At 36.0% G+C, this 20,457-nt stretch overlaps 1 protein-coding gene and 1 pseudogene across 2 annotated transcripts; both read right to left on the bottom strand.

The window, feature by feature from the left end:
* Window positions 1-809: 809 nt before the first annotated feature.
* On the bottom strand, window positions 810-9,067 carry LOC148291141 (lysine-specific demethylase JMJ18-like; annotated as a pseudogene). Its single transcript, XR_015826404.1, has 2 exons — window positions 8,960-9,067; window positions 810-8,537 (listed from the first exon to the last, which is right to left on the bottom strand). The product of XR_015826404.1 is annotated as a lysine-specific demethylase JMJ18-like (transcript).
* LOC110763859 (sequence-specific DNA binding transcription factor) lies at window positions 8,872-13,225 on the bottom strand. Its single transcript, XM_021966742.2, has 2 exons — window positions 11,264-13,225; window positions 8,872-9,468 (listed from the first exon to the last, which is right to left on the bottom strand). The coding sequence occupies exon 1, from the start codon at window positions 12,668-12,670 to the stop codon at window positions 11,333-11,335; it is 1,338 nt and encodes a 445-aa protein (XP_021822434.1). The 5' UTR covers window positions 12,671-13,225; the 3' UTR covers window positions 8,872-9,468; window positions 11,264-11,332.
* Window positions 13,226-20,457: the final 7,232 nt, after the last annotated feature.

Below are 20,457 nucleotides of genomic sequence, written 5' to 3'. Positions count from 1 at the left end.
TTGCAAAGCATTTATATTATTGGAACATGAGAGCATGTGCATGGAAATAACTATGAAAATTGCAATGGAAGATCCTAATTAAAGGATCCCAATCATTTTTTATTTTTTATTTTTTTTATGATTAATGTATCAATTGTTTACACATAAGATTTGAACTGAAGACTTCTTCTGACCAAATGGTCTTTTTCTTTCTTTCTACTTTCTGGCCAAAATTAGGAAGCGGAATGAGAATTTTCTTACATTGATAAGGTGTTATGGAGTTTCAAACTTGAGGGCATTGGTTAGCAAATCAAGGCTATTTTCTATTGGACTAAACCGCGTTAATGGAGCAAATGGTTATAGAGAAATCGATTTTATTACCATCATAACATTAAGAGGTTGATTGAGGATGGCCCCCATGTGGGCAAAGCAAAGCACTAAAAAAGCCCATATTGAGCAAGAAAGAGTGGAGGCCCCCATGTGCCCACAAGCAACAACTTAACAGTGGGCAAGAAAGGGAGAGTACTTGGGAAAAAACCACGTTCTCACGTCCACTTCTTTGCTTTTTTTCCCATTGTTACTCATGTCCACTTCTTTGACGTTATGTTAAGACCCAAATAGATAACAGGATAAGCCTTTGCCAATAACGCTTTTCAAGAGTAATGTTGGTTATATAAGCAATTTTGTAAATTATCTATCTTCCAAACAGAGCCCATGAAACAGCAAACCCATAATAATCCCACTACATAATATGCACAGCTAATCTGAAGCAGAACAATTTCTGTGATGAATTGCAAATTGTTGAACTAAGAACATTTCCAAATAGTATCAAGCTTACAACATCCATGAGTTTTATTTTCACTTCCAATGTCTTAATGCAATAAAATAGCACCGAACTTTTAGCCACATCTTTTAGGGAAAGGTCCTTTTTCCCATCCCCATCTTACTCTTAATACCCCAACAGCAACAACATAAAAAGAGGTCTTAAATTCAACACATATATAGCGGAGTGGAATGATAATTCAGAATAATAAATCATTTGGGAATCAAACAGATTTTCTCCTATATGGACATCCGAACGTTATTACCGTGCGTACACCATGTATTTTCTACTACCCATCCTTGTTTTCCTCCCTCTTACAATGACATCCACGTCCGCACCATCAAAGAATAAGAATTTCAGGCCACCAAATAAAAAAACAAGGATCTGCATGACATTAAACCATTGACAATATTCATTAGAAATGTGTTGGCCGTATTACCTGGTTATTTTCCATATCCATACAAAGCTATGAACCAGATAGAGAATTGTATGTATTTCTCATGAAAATGCATCATCCATAAATTTAAATCCACCCTTTTTGAAGTAAAAGAGAATACAAATATGGGAGGAGGCATACTCCAATTGACTGTGGACCCCTCTCCTGCCATCCTCTTCTGCTCTACCTTTAAGAACCATGAAAATCAATGAATACAATAGAGTCACTTAAGAAACGACCAACTTAATGAAGCAGGAAAAAATGGGAGGGGTGAAAATTGAATTCTCCTCTACCACAAATTTGCCAATATAAGGGGGCCTTTTCCATCAATTTGCCAACATAGGGGGCCTGTACACAAGCTTTGTTTCAGCTTTGACTAGTACACTTCACCACAGAGACAGAGTTTCAGTTGCCAAAGGCTCTAGCTTTAATGCATGTCCACTGGGTAATTTACAGTCTATTTAAATTGCATACCTTTAAGAAAAAAACCTTCAACTTCTGAGAAACAAAATGATAAACAGTCCCAGATGTACATCTGGAAAAGAATGACAATTAAGGAAATGTCAACATATGGAGATGGTTTTGCAAGTGCAATATTTACATTTACCCTTCACCTAATTTTCTCATTCTTAACGACAATGTCTGTCAATAAATAATAGGGAAGAAACAAGAACTAATTTTACAAGCTGATATCTCACAACATAATTTTCAATTGATTGGCTACCTGTTATTATAGCAACAGCTGATTGATAAGGTTGAAGAGTTGCTGCACCAACACTGTCAACACAAGTAGTTGTGAAGATTAACACACATCAGTGTTCAGTTCAGACATTTTTTAATCTAAGAACAGAACATTCACACAAATTAAAGTAAATTCCAGACCTTGATCACAACCAGAGCACAACATATTCAGAGCAATCCATCTTGCATCTATATATCACAACAATGATCTAATAAAGGTAAGTATTATTCATGATGAAGAAAAATAACGAAGATTTATGTCAGTGGAAGTGTATGGACTTGGCTTTAACATCTCTTGACAATAATAACAGAGTGACAAATAAATTTCATGCTAAATTGATAATTTGTTACCCAAATAACTCGGACTCAGAGCATGAAAATCATCGGACAAACATCATGGAAGACAGGATTGATGTGACCTGACTGGACTAGTGCAGAAGAAACCTGACTAGACGAAATGCAAGATGCATTTACGTTCATCTTCTCTTCTGAAACAGGCAACAAGATCAAGTTTCCCTTGGATCACAAGACTTGATTCTTTTATGAAACATGCCACTTTCATGATCCAGTCTAGTTGTATGCGTATCAGTAGTGTCCTCGGATGCCCATACTTTTATGGCTTCTGATCTCCCTTCGCTTCAACTAGCATATTTAGTTCATTGATAGTGTGACGATGAAGGACATATCTATGATTGATGTCACATGAACAAAAAAGCTTTGCATGTTTGAGACAAGAAAATCGGTCAGGAGAGCACTTGCAGCGAGCCGCTGACAAGTGTAAGTCATAGAAGCAAGAAAAGCATTCTCTCCCATTGTTCAAATCAAAGTCTCTTTCCATTTTTTGCGGCTTCAAACAAATTAGAAGACGATCTAGTCTTTCCTCCTCCATTCGCACTCATGTCTTAACTGCTCTTCTGAGCATACCATCTTTGCCACAAACACTTTGCCAGCTCATATTTCTTGTAGTCTTTTTTCCAAGAACTGATAGTTCCCAAAGGGCCTGTACAGCTTCCCGAGCTGATCCCAGTAACAATTTGTCATGTGAAGTTGATGTCTTGCAACACTGCTTACTGTAGAGCTCAACTGCATTTTGCCCATGTTCTAACCAATCAACAGGGGCCACGTTGACTGCCTCAGCACAGTTGAAGCCACAATTAAATCCAGAATGGTATGCCCTCGGAGAGGTAAGAACAAACTCCCCCGAATGTTGGACAGCTCTATGCACAGGAACACCTTCAGACTTCAAAACTGAAGGAGATAGCTGAGTGACCAGTTCATTGAGTAAATGAGGTTGTTCCTCGAACAAATTGGGCAAATGCTTTCTCATTGCACATTCCAAAGCGGGAGCATGGCTTCCAGACACTCCATACCATACTTTTGGATCACCCCAGTGCAGACAATTTAGGGAATAGAGGTGGTGGTCCTCAACATGCCAACAAAATGAAGAAAAGCACATCATGGGACTAGACCTACTGAGATATCACTTGATTTTACAACTTAGTACAGAACCGGGCAGACGTGGGAAGTTATTTAGATTCCAACCTGACATTGCATACCGATCCGAATCATTTCCAGTTACCACAGACAATGCTTAGGAAACTCACTTCCAAATACTCCTGTTTCCAAGTCAGTTCCATAATAAACCTCAACCTCATCTGTTGGTTGCTCAACTATTCGCCAGTATTCACCTTCAATATCCTCCACAGAAGGTTTCCATGTTTTCTTTTTAGTTTCACCAGAATTTGAACCCTCCTTAGCATCGTTTCTTCCAAAGTAACTCTCCTTGAAAGTGTAGGCATATCTCTGAAACTCATCAAATGTAAAGTCTGATCCTGAACAGAACCCGAACATCTCATCTGTCTCAGAAGCAACGTTTGAACATCTTTTGGTTCTCATTCTTGAGTGCCTCCTTCATTTTCGCTTCCGACCTCTACTTTTCTTTCTCATGGACTCTCTGTTTTGAAGTAAGTCAACTTGCCGAATATGCGTAGAAAATTTTGCACGTTCCCACATCTGTTTCTCCTTAAAAGGACAGGGAGGACTCCAGGAAGGTGGAGGGACAATCTGACATATACCATAGGATTCGGCTGCTGGGCGTGTCGTTGCTATGTAACCTAGTGTATCTTCAAACTCCTCAATAGTTGGATAAAATACAGGTGCTTCATCAATGGCAAGCCTGCATGCTTCGTCTGGATCCCATCTGGCTGATATCTTTCGACTTCAAGGACTGCCAGAGCACTCTGGTGTTTTATCACTTCTTTAGCTGTTCTTATAAGAACGGTCCTCTTTTTTCTGAGATTCTGCTGCCAATTTGAACTTTTCCATTGACTAAAAAAATTGTGCAAACCCGACAACCCAACAATATCTCAAAAACACGCCTAAGATTCCAGGTAGGTTGATGACTTGATGGGTAGGCAATAGGTATACTTGTAAACAAGGGAGCTTCGGGTTTAGAAGATAGAGAGGCATTTTAGAATAAAAGAAGAACTATGGTTCAAGATAATAGAAATAGAGGGGAAGTACGAGAAATAACCAGACAGAATAAGAAGAATAGAAGAAGAAGACAGAGGATTAGAAACAGAAATACATAAGAGAATGAGAGATTAGGGTTTAGAAGAACATTGAAGCAAGAGATAATTTTCCATTATCAACCAATTCTGCCTCTACCTCTACTGAATTACATAGCATGTATTTAACATTTATAATGACCTAATCTTTCTAAAAAGTACTACAAATAGGAAAGTAATCCTACTCCTACTAGAAACAGGAAAGTAATAAGAACAGAAAAATAACAAATCAAATAGGAAACTAAATTAAAATATCCCTAATATATTATTCTGCATCATTCTCCCCTAGTGACAAGAACTCGACTCCGGCGAGTAAAGTGAGGGGCTTGAACATCATTGACTAACCAACATCAAAGGGATTCTTGACATCAATGTTATGGAGGCTGTCTAGGAATCCATTCACTTCCTTGCTTTCAATGTCTTGCGGCAGTGCAAAGGTGGGAGGAAAATTTGGCAACGTTGACAACAAGCTTTTTTTTTCTTTCGGTCTAATAGAAGACAACAAGCTACAATCTGGCCTTAGCATGACAAAAGAAACTTTCCACCGAAGGAGGAAAGTGAAGGGCAACTGATGGATGATCTTGGAAGTTTTACCTGATTACTGCAAAATGTCCACAACCAGATAACACTGCAGTTACCATATTGGCCTATTAGCTATTATAGTTTCATTCATATTCTATAGCCAACTTCCACCTTGGAAGCAACCTATACAGTATACAGCAGCCCTCCTAGAAACCTAATGCAAATTGTTTTCACAATTCACATTTGTCCTCTAAGTCAGACAAACAATAAATCCCAAAACCAAGACTATCTACATTAACTCGACCTGAATAGAAACTGAACACCAATACTCGATTTGACCAACATCTATAAATCTACTAAGGTTAGATGTTCTTTCTTGCACTATTCCCCATAGCTTCATGAAATAAGTATAAATATTACTCTTCAATAATTAATTTCAGCTATTAACAAATATTTGTACATGTACATCCATTACAGAAATTTTCTGTTTTGGTTTTCTTTTAAATGAAGTCAACAATGCAAAATTATGGCCCTATGAACCCAATGACTGTCTGTCTTGAGATTTTGAATTGTTAAAATATGATAGGGTCATTGATTCTAGCACTCCCTACACAAGAAGTGAGACCTATTAAGTGAGAGAGCTAAGGAGCAGGATAAACGTATAGGTTTGGTGGATCAATGTAAATATCAAACTAGATGAGCCTACGCTGGTGTGAAAAATATTTAGCACTAATCTGAGTCTCTAAATGAAGGCCAAACAAGTTGACAAAATATTTGAAGGCAAAGATATATAACTGAAACAGAAGTATTGTAAACAACAGTTATAATTCATAGTTTTCTTAGAGTACTAATCCTCCAACTTCCAAGATACATCCTGCAAACACAAACGCTTCTCAAAAGGACATTTTGCAGTAATCAGGTAAAACTTAAGAGCTACAAATTAAAGAAACGGGACACTACCTGGCCATTAACTGTAACTTATCTCAGTATCAGCATAGTTTGAGTCTAGCACACAGTGCTTCTTTCCCCAACTGAGCACATTTTCCATTCTAAACTTGTGGTCAACTGAAAATTATTTTTACATTATATACTAATATCAACATGGACCATCTGAAAAGAGAAATATATACACACACACACACACAACACACACACATATATATATATACAACCCTTCTCACATCCATTCATCCAGATTTTCGTTAAATTCCAGACCAATCTTTTCAGCCTTTAGACACCTCCAATGGCTGTCTGATACATGTTTTAAGAAAAATTAGCACATCAACAGACTGTCAGAGGAGAAAAACTTGTCTGTCACTTGCGGTTTACTGAGCTGGCATCCCAACCCCATTAAAAGACAACACCTGTACTTTTTGTCCACGTCATACTAAAACAAAAAAACTCTCTCCCGATTCTCTCTTCCCTCTGCTTCCATCGTTGTCTCTCTCGCTGGCCCAGCTCATCATTGATGCAAAAAAAAATAAATAAATAAACCCCACGGTTCAATCTGCGATCTGGGGTGTGAATTTAGTTTGAAATACTTGATGAGATTTCATGCCCAACATGCCCCAACCAGTATACTAACTCACCAAAGTTAAATAAAATTGCGAACCAAACTTGTTTGGCTGAGCTGAGCAATAATGAATTCAACGCTAAGCAAAGATGCAAACTTGGGTGTTCGACATTCAAAGAAGAAGAAAAAAAACACCACACACAAATTATTGACTTGTGTTTTCCACCAACAGTCATCAAATAGATTCAAAGCAGAACCACATGCCCTAACTCAATCTGGGTTAAAAATTTCAAGGTACCAGAAGGCGTGCAAAGAGTTAAAAATGATCTCTCAGTTTAAAGTTTATGTTGCTGTCACAACACTCACTTTAAGAGAATGGTTTTTCAGAGATGATTACTTAAACAACAATAGAAAGTAAGACAATCAACTCTTAATAACTTTTGTAGTCCTATAAATTGTCAAACTTTCATTCATAACATTTCCCATTATCCACATCTACTGTATAAGAAACTCTTATTAAAAAGAAATCTATTGCACAAGAAACTAAAGTCCGTTGCTTCTGCATACTAAGCATGATCAGAACAAGAATATGAAAAGATAACTCTAATCAGAAATGATTTTATATGTATACACAAAGCTTATGAAGGTGATAAATTCTTCGATATCAACCTGTTAAGATCTAAATCTAACATACAGAACAATTCAAAGGAAATTATGAATAAAGCATAAAAGAAATTCCAATCATATGAAAAATTCAGGCAAGTGAACTTATTGCCTGAGTCATTCAAAGTATGTTACAGTTAAAAATGCATTAAATTGTTACCAAAAAAAAAATGCATTAACTCCACATGGAAATCATTATAAGAAATTATAGATGTCATAGAAGATCTATGGACAGTAAATCTCTATGCTTTGATACCTTCTCAACATCTTCCCAATTAAAAGTTTCCTAGTAACGGGGCACAGATCTTTATACCATTTGTTACCATCTTGCATCAACAAGACCAGTTTGCATGGATATCAAAGTGATACAGAACCCAACTTTGCGTGTTGGAGAAACACTAACCAGACACATGTAGCAGGGATAGATAGCGTCCAATCATCTTTGACAGTCTTCTTTTTGCATCATTTGAAAAAGTTTCCTTTAAATGCAAAGAAGGATTTGGTAAAGTTCATGCAATGCATGGAAGGCAACTGATCGCCTAATGTTATAGATCCAGAACATTAAAGACCATATGTTCAAATTAGAAATTAGAATTTGTGAGCTCTGTCACTACTAAGTTTAGAGTGGCCGCAGCTCTCATGGCCCCAGCAATATAATTAGTCTGTGACTGTTATATCTCCTCAAGATAGTGATGAATGCCATAGTTATCTGCTCATGCAAGAATTCCCAATTAACATTCTGATATATATAAAAATAAGTTGCAATTTATACAAATGCAAAAAATCCCTCACTAAAAAAGAATACAAAAAACATTAGCACTTAGGCTCTAAGAAGAGGTTATGAAAGGTCCCTAGTTATGGCGTGAATTTTCTGCCCTTGTACACAGATGTGCACATGAGAGAGAGAGAGAGAGAGAGAGAGAGAGAGAGAGAGAGAGAGAGAGAGAGAGAGAGAGCATGCAGGGACATAAAAAAGACTATGCGTATTGTAAAATGAGAATACCAGTCCCCAGTAAAGCTGGCAATCCATCAGTTCTGGGGAGAATTTGTCAAGTAGATTTCATGTCAACCCCAATACTACCAATTTGAAAAAAGAGACACCACAACCCTGCTACAGCTGAAAATTCATCTTGTTTAGGCAGGACATAGCCAGGTAGAAAATTATTCCAGACCCAAAACTGCCAAACCCAAAACTGCCAAATCCAATCGCAGCCGATGCAGTAAGCACCAACATGAAACCGACACAGGCCTCTTAATTTCAAGAATGTAGTAATCCAATATTGTCAAGATTACCTAAAGCCACCAATCAAGTAATACATGAAATCCAATCAGTTAATAACAGTATAATCCTTCTTGAAAAAATTAGTTTCTCTTTCTTCTATTAAAAATAAATTTACAGTATTATAGCCATCATAAATTTATTGTAACCTGATATCTCTAATCCCCAAGCATAATAGTCTTCGACCCTAGCCTACCCATATCATCCAGGTATCAAAATTATCTTCCTACTGTCAGACCACAGTCCTTTAATTGAAGGTGGCGTGATACCTTATTACTGTTTGTTACATATTAGGTATTGCACAACCTCTCACTTGGTAATAGGGTAAAATTATTGTGAGAGATAATATACAAAACAAGGGATTTGACTTTTCTAATAATGGTTACAAAGGCACTTGCAATGGCAGATTACAGAAAGCAACTTCAACCAAATATACCTGTAGCCTGACATCACAAAGGAAAGATACACAGAGGCGAATCTTCACACAGAGCATCTGATAACTCCAACATTTTTAGTGACATGGGCTTGTCACCAAAACAAGCCATACAGAAATACATCCTTAGATGATGAAAGCTATATGCTGACTCAGGCCCTTCAGAAATTACAAAACAAGACCTGAAACTTCTATGGCTGCAAGAAATAATAATCTATCATCAATTCAACTCCATTAGAGGTCCCTTAGTTATTTCGTGAACTAACGGCACGTTCAAATTCACATTCAACAAGGGATCTCAGGTTCTCTTTTTCTTCCTTTGCAGTTTAAAGCATTTTGAGCTAAAAAGAACATTGCAGTTTGCAGTCTATCAATTGATAATTTAACTAAGTCTCTTATGGCCCCAACAACCACCCCTTCATTGCTGCAAGGAATCTCTTTCTCAACCAATCCAATCATTCACTGACCACTGCCCAGGCAAAACAGCCACAAAGTCAGAGGGAGGAGCGCACCTGAAATGAGCAGTGGTTATTTGACAGGACAACAACCAAAGATCTTCATGGGAAGAATAATGGGATAACCAGAGCTACAGCCTGCTTTGAAATTAGCACAAATTTAGTTCTTGCTCAGCAGAAACTTTTTACTTGAGTATCTCCGTGTTTTAACAAAATGATCAATACAGAAAGATCAAGTAAGATTGGAAGTAACAGCATGTTATTGAGAAGAACTACTTTAACCTCTAGTAGTAATTTGCTGAAGGAGCCTAACGAGAACATTACTGACTAGCAAAACCTTTATATACTGTCCAATTCTAGTATTGCAATATAGTAGTTTATAGATGCAAATTACTTGTGGTTATTATTGAATCAGTAATAAGTCATATCTGTCTTAAAGATAAACTCATAAAACTTGAGGATGAAATATTGAATGCCGTTTAGACAACATTACAACAAGATCATTTGAGAACATAAAGTATTTTAGAAAGAAAAAAAATGGAAACATATAGACCGACTGACAGACAGAGACAGAGAGGTCTAAAGCCAGAGAGGAATCAGCATCTAAAGGGGATTGACATGCAAGTCCCCAGATTGCATGGATCACTTATTGGTTATGAGAAAGTTGCAATTTCTACAGAAGAAAAATCAGATGATTTGTGAGAGGCCAGAGCCCAGAGCCCAGAGGGCGCAGAAACTCGCACCACATATCTGAAGCATTCTAGTACATTTAATTCCTACAAAGAGAAACCATATATAGCTCTTGGCTTTCAAGATTTGCATGGTATTCTCTATGATGGTAAAGACAACTGGCTGGTACATACCTTAAATCAAAATGCTTGTCAAAGTTACAAAAAATTTAAATTAAATGGCGCAAAAAATTGAGATGGTGACAATTGCTGACTAAATCAACTAGAAGAAAAAAAATACAAGAATCCAGTCCTGCAAGATGATAAAATAGTATGGACAGGGAGTGGGCAAACCAAATAAACATATCGCATAGACTCCAGCTAGAAAATATAATAGACCTATCCAACTTATAATGTCAAACACCTTGAAGGTTTCCCATCAGAGATTCAGAATAACCAACATGGTTCTGCACTAGCATAAGTATAACAAACTAGAACTTAAGGTGACATGAAAAATACAACAGATTTAAGCCAGGAAATCATAATCTTTGACCTTAAATCAGACAAAGGACCAGAGTATCTCTAGGTATACAGTAACATGAACATGAGTGAGGAAACAAGGCTCATGATAGCAGTTGTTTCAAGCACTGAACATGACACGTGTACATTTTTGTAGGGTTTACAGGATGGACTGCAGAACCTGCTCCTGCGGCCTCCTAATTACCAACCCACTCTTGTTACTTATTGAAAAAAATATTATATTACTTGGGATACAGACATGTAACTCACTAGTACAAATTGCTCTTTCAAAAGAAAAACATTAGCAAAGACATTGAATCAAAATATTATAGAGCTGCCAGTAAAATATGGATTATTGAAAATAAAAGACAACAAAATGAATGCCAATGTTCAATTTGAGGAAACCAAGCAATGATACAAGAAATAAAAAGCTGATTAAATTACACAAAGCACCAGCATACATTACGCTATTTAGACCTTGTTCATACAATTTTCCACAAAAAGTTTCAACAATAGGAAAATGTCATTTTACCAGACGTAAAATAAAGAAAACTAGTCATTCATACTGCCAAAATCATAAGCTTTACAGAGTACATCCAGGTAGGTCACGGTTTCCAGAAAGGTCCCACAACCAATATGTGATACTTGAACCGACTGCAGCTTACCAATTTAAAAAAGAAGCAATGTTGGCTGCAAGTCCCACTATTGCAATAAATACTGATCAGAACAGCCACTTAACTAAATCCAGCCCCCATTTCCTTCCGTTTCAATTCCAATGCCATGCGCTCATTCTCAAGCTTCATCCTCTCATTTTCCATCCTCAGCTTTTCCAATTCACGGTCCCTTTTCTTACTAAATCTTTGCCACTTGAAACGCTGTTTCTCCAATTCTAACATCTCAACTTGAATTTGCAGCTTCTGTTCTTCTAACTGAAGCGATCGAGATTCAATCCATTGCTTCTGTAGCCAGGCAGCTTTTGTGCCATCAGGTAAGACTTGATTCATATCAGCTTGGGGAATAGGTGGATGACAATAAGAACTCTTGTTACAGTCCTGGGGATTCAATGAACTACCATAGTTAAATTCTTCACGGCCCTGGCCTTGTCTCAACCTCTTTACAGAGTCTTCTAAAACATATATTCCCCTGTTATCTCCATGTGAAGCATTATTTTCCTCAAAGTCTTCATGCTCATCAGTTTCCATATCCTGATCATCTTCGTCAAGATCATCATGGTGGTGCCTTCTCGGATCATCATTGTCATGCTCATCTCTTCTAAGAGCCCGCTGTAAGGATTTCTGCAATGCTGGATCATGAGGCAGATGCAAACGATTCCCATTATGGTAAGAACACATCTCCTCATAAAATAGGTGCTTTGAGCTTAATATTTTCCTAACATCATCTTTTTCTTTCTCTGTTAGGTAATCTATCACATCCAAAAGTGCCTGGTTCTCAACAACCTGGCAAGACGTGCCCCTCCCAAGCATATCGTTAAGTTTCTTATACCTTTTGTTCAGGTCATTGAATTTATCCTCACACTGCTGCGGAGAAACATGAAAACCTCTTTCTGCCATGACCTTGGAAACAGATTTCCACTTTCCCTTTTTCTGTAGAGTAGAATATTTCCTCCTTCCCCCACTACCACAATCAGAACTTGTATCCTCACCTATATAAGATACAGCAGTGATCAGAAGCTTCACCATTTGATCTGTCCACTTCACACGCTGCCATGGTGATCCCTTCTTCCCTCTATTTCCTTCAGCATGGCCATCAGTACCCTCCTCCATATAACTCGGCTCATCCTCATCGCTTGCTGAGTTTTTGGACCTCTCTCCCTTATTGTAATCCATCATGGAGATGGTTTGGTCACAATTATGCATGGTTCCCATTTTGAGAGGAAAACCCTCGTGAATCGATGGATGGGCCAAGGACCCTTGACGAGGATGAGGATGGTGTTGGTGTATGGTGTGTGGGTGTTGGGTTTGATGTTGAACCCTCATTGATCCTTCTAAATCAAGGCCACCATAGGAAGCCCCACCAGGAACCATACCTCCCTGTGATAAATGCCCTTCCATTCCTTACTATAAACAACAATCAGATCAAGAACTATTCTTTAGCCTAAACCCATACTTTACATGCATATCCATAGTCTGTAGAAGCCATTTGCAAATACCTCATGCACTCATAGATCAAAATCAATCCTGCCCATTATCTATTTCCCCCTCCTAGAACATTTTTCACCTTTTCTTAGACCAAGTATATGCATGTCCAATTCCCCCAGACACCAAAACCAAACAGAAACCCATTTGCTAAATTTCAATACCAAGCACAATTTTTTACAAGCTCAATCGAAACATTCACAACCAACTAAGAAACCTACCCAGTTCAGCAGAAATTTTAAGACAACAAGTTCCCAGAAAATAAAATCATTCCTCAAAGATCAACAGCATAGAAACAAAGCAACTTATCTGCAGGAAATGCCCACAAATCTGAGAACCTTCCAGTAATCAAGCCGAGATTCCAGGGCGAAAGATCACGAAAATACACCTCCTATCTGGCTCTGTCTCATCTAACCCAAAAAAAAAAAAAAAAAATCTAGCTCCGGCTCAGACGCTACATAAATAAATAAAAAGAGCTTGGTCTTGTGTAACGCCACAGCCTATATAATACAGACACCAAAAAATATCCTTTTTACTTTTTCCCATTTATGTCAAAAGAGACTGAAAAGTTGTTTATTTATTTGGCAAGTTTTAAAAAATAATAATAATAATTGGTAAGTTTTATATTTTATTTTAACCTCACTTATTTTAATAGTTTTAGCCAAGGATTTACCAGGTTCAATGTATGGGAAGATTCGGTGGGTTCATATGACTCAAATTTGATAACCCCAAGTCCCTTTCACCATTAAATTTAAAAAATTTGCTTTTGAAATAGCCAACAAATTAGTGTTGGTACCATTTGATATGAAATGTACCCAACCGATGACCGACCGAGGGTAGTCCGTATGTGCAAAAGTGGAACCGCCGCCGATTGTATATCGCATTGTGGCGGTCGGGCCAGTTTGAAAGTGGGCCTACTGAAACAAACGGATTGGGCTTTTTTTTTTGCCCAATTGTCTTAACCCAGTTCAAATTTATGGGCTGCAATTTGGGATTTCACGACAGTTTTTAGGCCTAGTTTTGTTGGGCAGTGTTTTAGACACTGTTTCTGTCTATTTTGGACAGTTTGTGCTTCTAATTTTACACATCCTGGACTATTTGTATATATAATGCTAAACTGAGACAGTTTTGTAAACATGCTAAAATCCCACATCCTGGACAGTTTATAAACATGCTAAAATCCACAATTGAAACATGCTTAAAACATAAAAAATTGAAACCTACAACTAAACATCTAAATTCAAAATACGGCATAATTAATTACAACCCAAAAAAAGAAGTTTGAATTAGTTAGTTAAAATTCAAAAGAAAGTAGAAGTTCTAATTAGTTGCATTCCAAAATGCATAGAACTTGAGCATGACAAATTTGTTGGAGTTAGAAGAAGCACTATGCTTGTTGAATTAGAAACTTGATCCTTAACGGCTACGACATTAAAATATATATGGGGGCGGATCAATGGTATTATGCTTTTGACATAATTTTTGAGTCATTAGATTACTCCACTTTCAATGGATGAGATTATACCTGACATGGCTTTTTGACATAAAAAATAAAAATAAAAATTAAAGTAATTTTCTCTTTCTTCTCTCTATTTTCTCGGAAAGATAAATTTCTCTCAATAAATCATTTTTTCTCTCTCTTTCCTCTTCTTCTTCCCAACACGTTCTCTACTACCTCTCTCTCATCAAACCCAAAAAAAACCTTGTTGTTGTTGTTCACTATTTCTTTCTTCCCCTATCTATTAAAAAAATTGAAACCATTTTGGAGAAAGTATTAAGTTCGCTAACATCCCATCTTCAAGTTTAACCTTGTTGGTGCCAATGGCGCCGTTAGAAGTAGACTAGTGTTTCTAGGCTCCTTTTCTCCAAGCATACAACTTGTCCAAGACTCTTAAACATGCGTCTCTGAAATCGTTGGGTATTTAAATAGTATTTATGGGTTCCTTTTCTTTGACTATACCTACAGCACAAGACTTGCCAAAACACTGTGTGGTTAAAGATTCGTAATCTACAACTTCTTCTTCTTCTTTTTTCCGTCAAATTTATAATGAAAATCTCCTTAACATAGGATGAGCCGTAGGGTTTATAAGACCTAAGAATTTGAATTTGGTCACATATTACATAAGAAAAAATGGAAAAACAACATGAAAATTCAGACTATAGAACCTCATAATGTAACATGCATGAAGAAGAAGAAGAAAAGGTTTGAGAAAGGTTGTTAATTTTAGAAGGCGTGGCAATTAATGAGATTTAATTAAAGAAATTAAAACATGAATGAAGAGAGAGAAAATATATTTTATTATGTAATTAATTAAAGAATTAAGATTAATAACACTTAATCTCAGCCATTCAATGCATTCTAATCTAAAGGTTGAAAAATTGTGTCAAAACCTATGTCAAAAACATAGTGCCACGAATCCGCCCCTTATATATATATATATATATATAGACGCATATCAGACGCATTAAAACAATAAAAACATCAAATTCCAATAAAGATAGATAATTGAAAGATCTTACTTGCTTCAATTTCTTTAAATTCCTTATAAAAAGCAACTTTTTGATCTGTTGGTTCCTTGTACAAGCTAAATTCTTCCGCCTTAAGCCAATCATGAGTACACACTAACGCCTCTACTATTTTTGGAGTCAATGAGTTTCTAAAAGGATCCACAATCCTTTTGCCTAGGCTAAAGGCATTCTCACTAGCAACCGTTGAGGAAGGGATTGCAAATATGTCCTTGTCAACTTTGGAAAGGATTGGATATCTTGATTGATTCCCCTTCCACCAATCCAAATGATTGAAGTTTTTGTTCCTTGAGTTTTCAAATGGATCGGCGAAGTATTTATTAACTTCATTAGATATCTCCATTTGTTGTTCCTCAGTCCTTGGAAGCAACATCTCCCTCAACATTTGAGATAAGCATCATCACCATCAAGTTTATCCAAACCCTTTTCTTCTCCCTCATCTACTGTTTGGAGAGGACCCATACTACCAACCCCTCGATACTCATTATACAAAGTGAGCATAGGTCATATATACTAGTTGTCAAATAAAGTACATTTCCTATCATACTCTTTGATAAAGTGTTTGCGCAAGACTCTTCCCACCTTGAACAAAAAGACCAATTTCTTCCCTTGACGTTGATTCCTACATAAGAAAAATATAATCAAACATAAAAAACAACACAGTAACAAAAGAAAAATTATATGACAGGTCCATAGTATTGTTTGAAAAAATCAAATATAATACACTCATGACAAAATAGGACCTCATCGAAAACTTGAAAATACAAACGTTGGATCTCCATATCCACACCATTAATTTCTACAACCTGCTTTCATATTTTTTACAAATCTAAATCGATCTTTTATTTGGTTACCATTATACTTTTCCGCTTTAGAATCACTGTAAATGTTAAGCATCCAATTGTCAATCATACTAGCATCATTCTTAGGTAAATTTGTAGTAAATTTAATATTAAAAACTTGATTAATATCATTCAATCTTCCAAGACACTTCATCAATATTTTATGATAAAGACGTTGCATTCGTCCAATCGCACAACGTATCACTCTTGCGCACCACAATTCGGTTTGCCACCACCGGTGTACACATCCTTCCACAGTCATAATTAGCTCCACTTGCTGATCACATTGATGCATTTGAAAAGCCTCAATGTGCTATATTGATGACAATGGATAAACAAATGGCTGAAATATACACAAAGGCAATGTTCCAAAAGTTTAAACATGAGCTAATGCAAAGTTTACCGTGTTTTATGGAACTGAAAATGAATGACACTTCCAAAGCTATCTATAAAGTGAGTGAAAGGAAAAGGGGGAAAACAAGAGTGACAGAAGTTGTATATGATAAATATTTCGATCAATGGTCGTGTAGCTGTAAAGGATTTGAATTTATTGGAATTCTTTGTTGCCATGCACTAGCATTGTTAAAAAGGGAGCAAATTGAATATCTGCCCAATAAATACATTTTGAATAGATGGAAGAAAACTGCAAAATCTAGACTTGTGAGAACAGTTCTCTCTTAATAAAGCGAAGTAGAATGTCAATGAAATTAAAGATTGTGAGAACAGTTCTCTCTTAATAAAGCGAAGTAGAATGTCTAGACTTGCTTCAGATGTAATTGAGCATGCTTTAATGTCCGAAGAAGGTTGTGAGCTATTGTCGAATATTCTAAATGATATGCGGGGGACGTTGAAGTTATTGAATGATGGGGTTGGTCCTAGCGAAGTTGGAGGGTCCAGCTCCCAAACACGATATTTGAAGGACCCTAAGAGAGTAAATCACAAAGGAAGCTCGAAACGAGTCAAGGGCGCAGAGGAAAAGAGAATGGAGCGAGGGATCTGATATTGTCAACAATGTGGACAAACTAGTCATGATATAAGACAATGTCCAAGAATGGCGAACACACCGTAAGATTGTACAAATATTTATAAATAATAGTTAAAATTCCAAGTGGTTTATTTTATTGTAATATTGTGCTTGGTGTTTATGCAGGACATCCCCGTCAAACAATGAAGAATCAACTCCGATCAATCTTAGTGACCCGTTATTCGATGAATTTGATAGCATGCACAGACCTATCAAGTGATTTATGTTTTTACTATACGAAGCCCATTTGCCGTCAATATTGGTGAGAATTTTGAAATATGATTCAATATGAAGAAATCTTATTATTTTGTGTTGTTTCGTTTTGTATCAGCTTTTGTGTTTTTTTTCTTGATTGATTTTGATTTTCTCTGAAGTTTTTTATGTTTCTCGATTGGTGGTGTTAATTTTTTGGAGCCTTTCTTTCTTGCTTTCTTTTGCCTTTGTATTTTTCTAATGTTAGGTGTTTTAGGATTTTTCTTTCTTTTCAATAATCTCCCTCTTGAGATATTTGACAATTCTTTTTTATGGCAGTTGGACCTAGATTTTTGGCTTATGGAAGATTTTTGTCATTGGGAACCTTCATCAATTTGGCTTTTTTTATGACAGTTGGACCTATCAACTCTTAATTTTGACAATGCGCATGAAAGGTTGTCACATCCTTTTTTGAGAATAGACATTATATACATTCGGTGTATATTGTGTGTATATTGTCTGTCTATTGCTTGTTATTGCGAGCTTATTAACTATGTATTGATTGTTCATTATCTTTGTATAGCCATTTATTGCCTTTTATGGTAATACGGGGACAATACAAGGCAATTGGGGGCAATACAGTGGCAATATAAAGGCAATGCAATGGCAAAATGAAGGCAATTGGAGGCTAAATAGTGCCAATACTAGGGCAATAGGAGGCTATACATTGGCAATACAAAAACTCCAATAGTCCACGATTTTGGTGCACGATTTTGTAAACATTGCTATCTAAAGGATACATGAAATTTTGTGACAAGTTTATGGGATTATTTTGTACTAGTTATATGTTGTTGTTTGTACTTGTTCATCTGCTACTTTTGCTATCTTTCTTTATATTATATGTTTGTGGAATCCCTCAAAGTGAACATATACTGAGAAAAAAAATTAGAGTGAAGATATAGTCACTCATATAGACGAGGAGAAATATTCAGTAATATTTTAAAAATGCTTCTGACTGATGTGTGAGGTTTTTCAGAAAAAGTATGCCATTATTTTATGTGATTGGACATGATAGAGATACTTTACTGATTCCCCATGCGGTGTCATATTGACAACTTATTGAACACCTTTGACGTGTTCAAAGATAACGCACTCATGATGACTTCAAACCATTGTCTAATTATTATAACAAAACAGATATTTTTACAGCCTTATATATGAAAGGAAACTAATACTTGTATTATTAAAAATTAAATAATGAACATTAAGGAAATATACTTGTAATGTTGGTTATTGCAAAATATATTTTTTCGATTGAAAGGAAAGTGAGTTATCAAAAAATTCCGAACATTCACGGGAGATGCTTGTTGATGTAGGTTATTGAAGTTGAAGTTAACAAGGATATATAGCTAGAGTTGAGAGGAAAATGAATTATCAAAAGGCATTTGGATTTTTTTTTCATTATGAAATGGATGATTTATAGCTTTCCCAAGTTTTATAACGTCACAAGGAGGCCGGCGTAATTTTCGGGGCATTTTTTGGATTTTCATACTATTTATTACCATTTTTTCAAGAATTTTGCACTAAAAAAAGTCAAAATAAACGCAATAGGACACATGGCGCGACCTGAGTACATCACCTTTCAGCAGTTGCACACATGTACATCAGTCAACATCGCCACATCCTTGCTTTTTACCCTAAATTATTATTTTATTACTTTTTTCTTACAAAATTCATAATTAACTAAATACACAAAAATTGGAAAAATGTTCCTAAAATTGCTACAAACTCATTGAGACTTCATCTTTCTTACTGAATTCCTTGGATCACGGTTAGGCATTTTAAAAAATGATTCTGAATATTCACGGGAGATGTTTGTTGATGTAGGTTATTGAAGTTGAAGTTAATAAGGATATATAGCTAGGGTTGAGAGGAAAGTGAGTTATCAAAATGTATTTTTTTTCTTTATGAAATGGATGATTTATAGCTTCCCCAAGTTTTATAACGTCACAAAGAGGCTGGAGCAATTTTCGGGGTTTTTTTGGATTTTCCTACTATTTATTACCATTTTTTCAAGAATTTTGCAATAAAAAAAGTCAAAATAAAAGCAATAGGACACATGGCGCGACCTCAGTGCATCACCTTTTAGCAGTTGCACATGTGTACGTCAGTCAACATGGCCACATCCTTGCTTTTTACCCTAGATTATTATTTTATTACTTTTTTCGTACAAAATTCATAACTAAATACACAAAAATTGAAAACATGTTCCGAAAATTGCTACAAACTCATTGAAACTTCGTCTTCTTTACTGAATTCCCTGGATCATGGTTAGGCATTTTAAAAAACGATTCCGAACATTCACAGGAGATGTTTGTTGATGTAGGTTATTGAAGTTGAAGTTAGTAAGGATATATAGCTAGGGTTGAGAGGAAAGTGAGTTATCAAAATGTGTTTATTTTTTTTTTCATTATGAAATGGATGATTTATAGCTTCTCCAAGTTTTATAACATCACAAAGAGGCCGGAGCAATTTTCGGGGCATTTTTCCGATTTTCCTATTATTTATTACCATTTTTTCAAGAATTTTGCACTAAAAAAGTCAAAATAAACGCAATAGACACATGGCACGACCTGAGTGCATCACCTTTCAGCAGTTGCACATGTGTACGTCAATCAACATGGTCGCATCCTTGCTTTTTATCCTAAATTATTATTTTATTAATTTTTTCTTACAAAATTCAAAACTAAATACACAAAAATTGAAAAAATATTTCAAAAATTGCTACGAATTCGTTGAGACTTCATCTTCCTTACTGAATTCCCTTACGCTGCATTATTATTTTATTGTTATTTATCCTAAATTATTATTATATTATTTTTTAACCTTTATATTTATTAATGTTTTTTTACCTTAAATTATTTTTTATTGTTATTTTGCCGTGCGAAGAGAACATTTCATGTGCTAATCAGTTTCTCTCTTTTCTTTTATTTATAAGATTTCATTATTGACGGGTTTTTCTTGGATAGATTAGAGGAATGTTGGCTATGGTTCTCAGTTGATGGGAGGGGGAGGAAGGAGAAAAGGATGAATTTTAGAGGGGGGAATAACTTTTCTTC

The sequence above is a fragment of the Prunus avium genome, chromosome 8 (assembly GCF_965620075.1).
Source record: "Prunus avium chromosome 8, drPruAviu1.hap1.1, whole genome shotgun sequence".
NCBI classification, from domain to species: Eukaryota; Viridiplantae; Streptophyta; class Magnoliopsida; order Rosales; family Rosaceae; genus Prunus; species Prunus avium.
Note: the sequence above shows the minus strand (reverse complement) of the source record. Positions and strands in the feature narration are given on the sequence as shown.

Bases quoted from the DNA above. Each gene is read 5' to 3' on its own strand.
- LOC110763859 (XM_021966742.2), bottom strand. From the start codon at position 12,670: ATGGAAGGGCATTTATCACAGGGAGGTATGGTTCCTGGTGGGGCTTCC.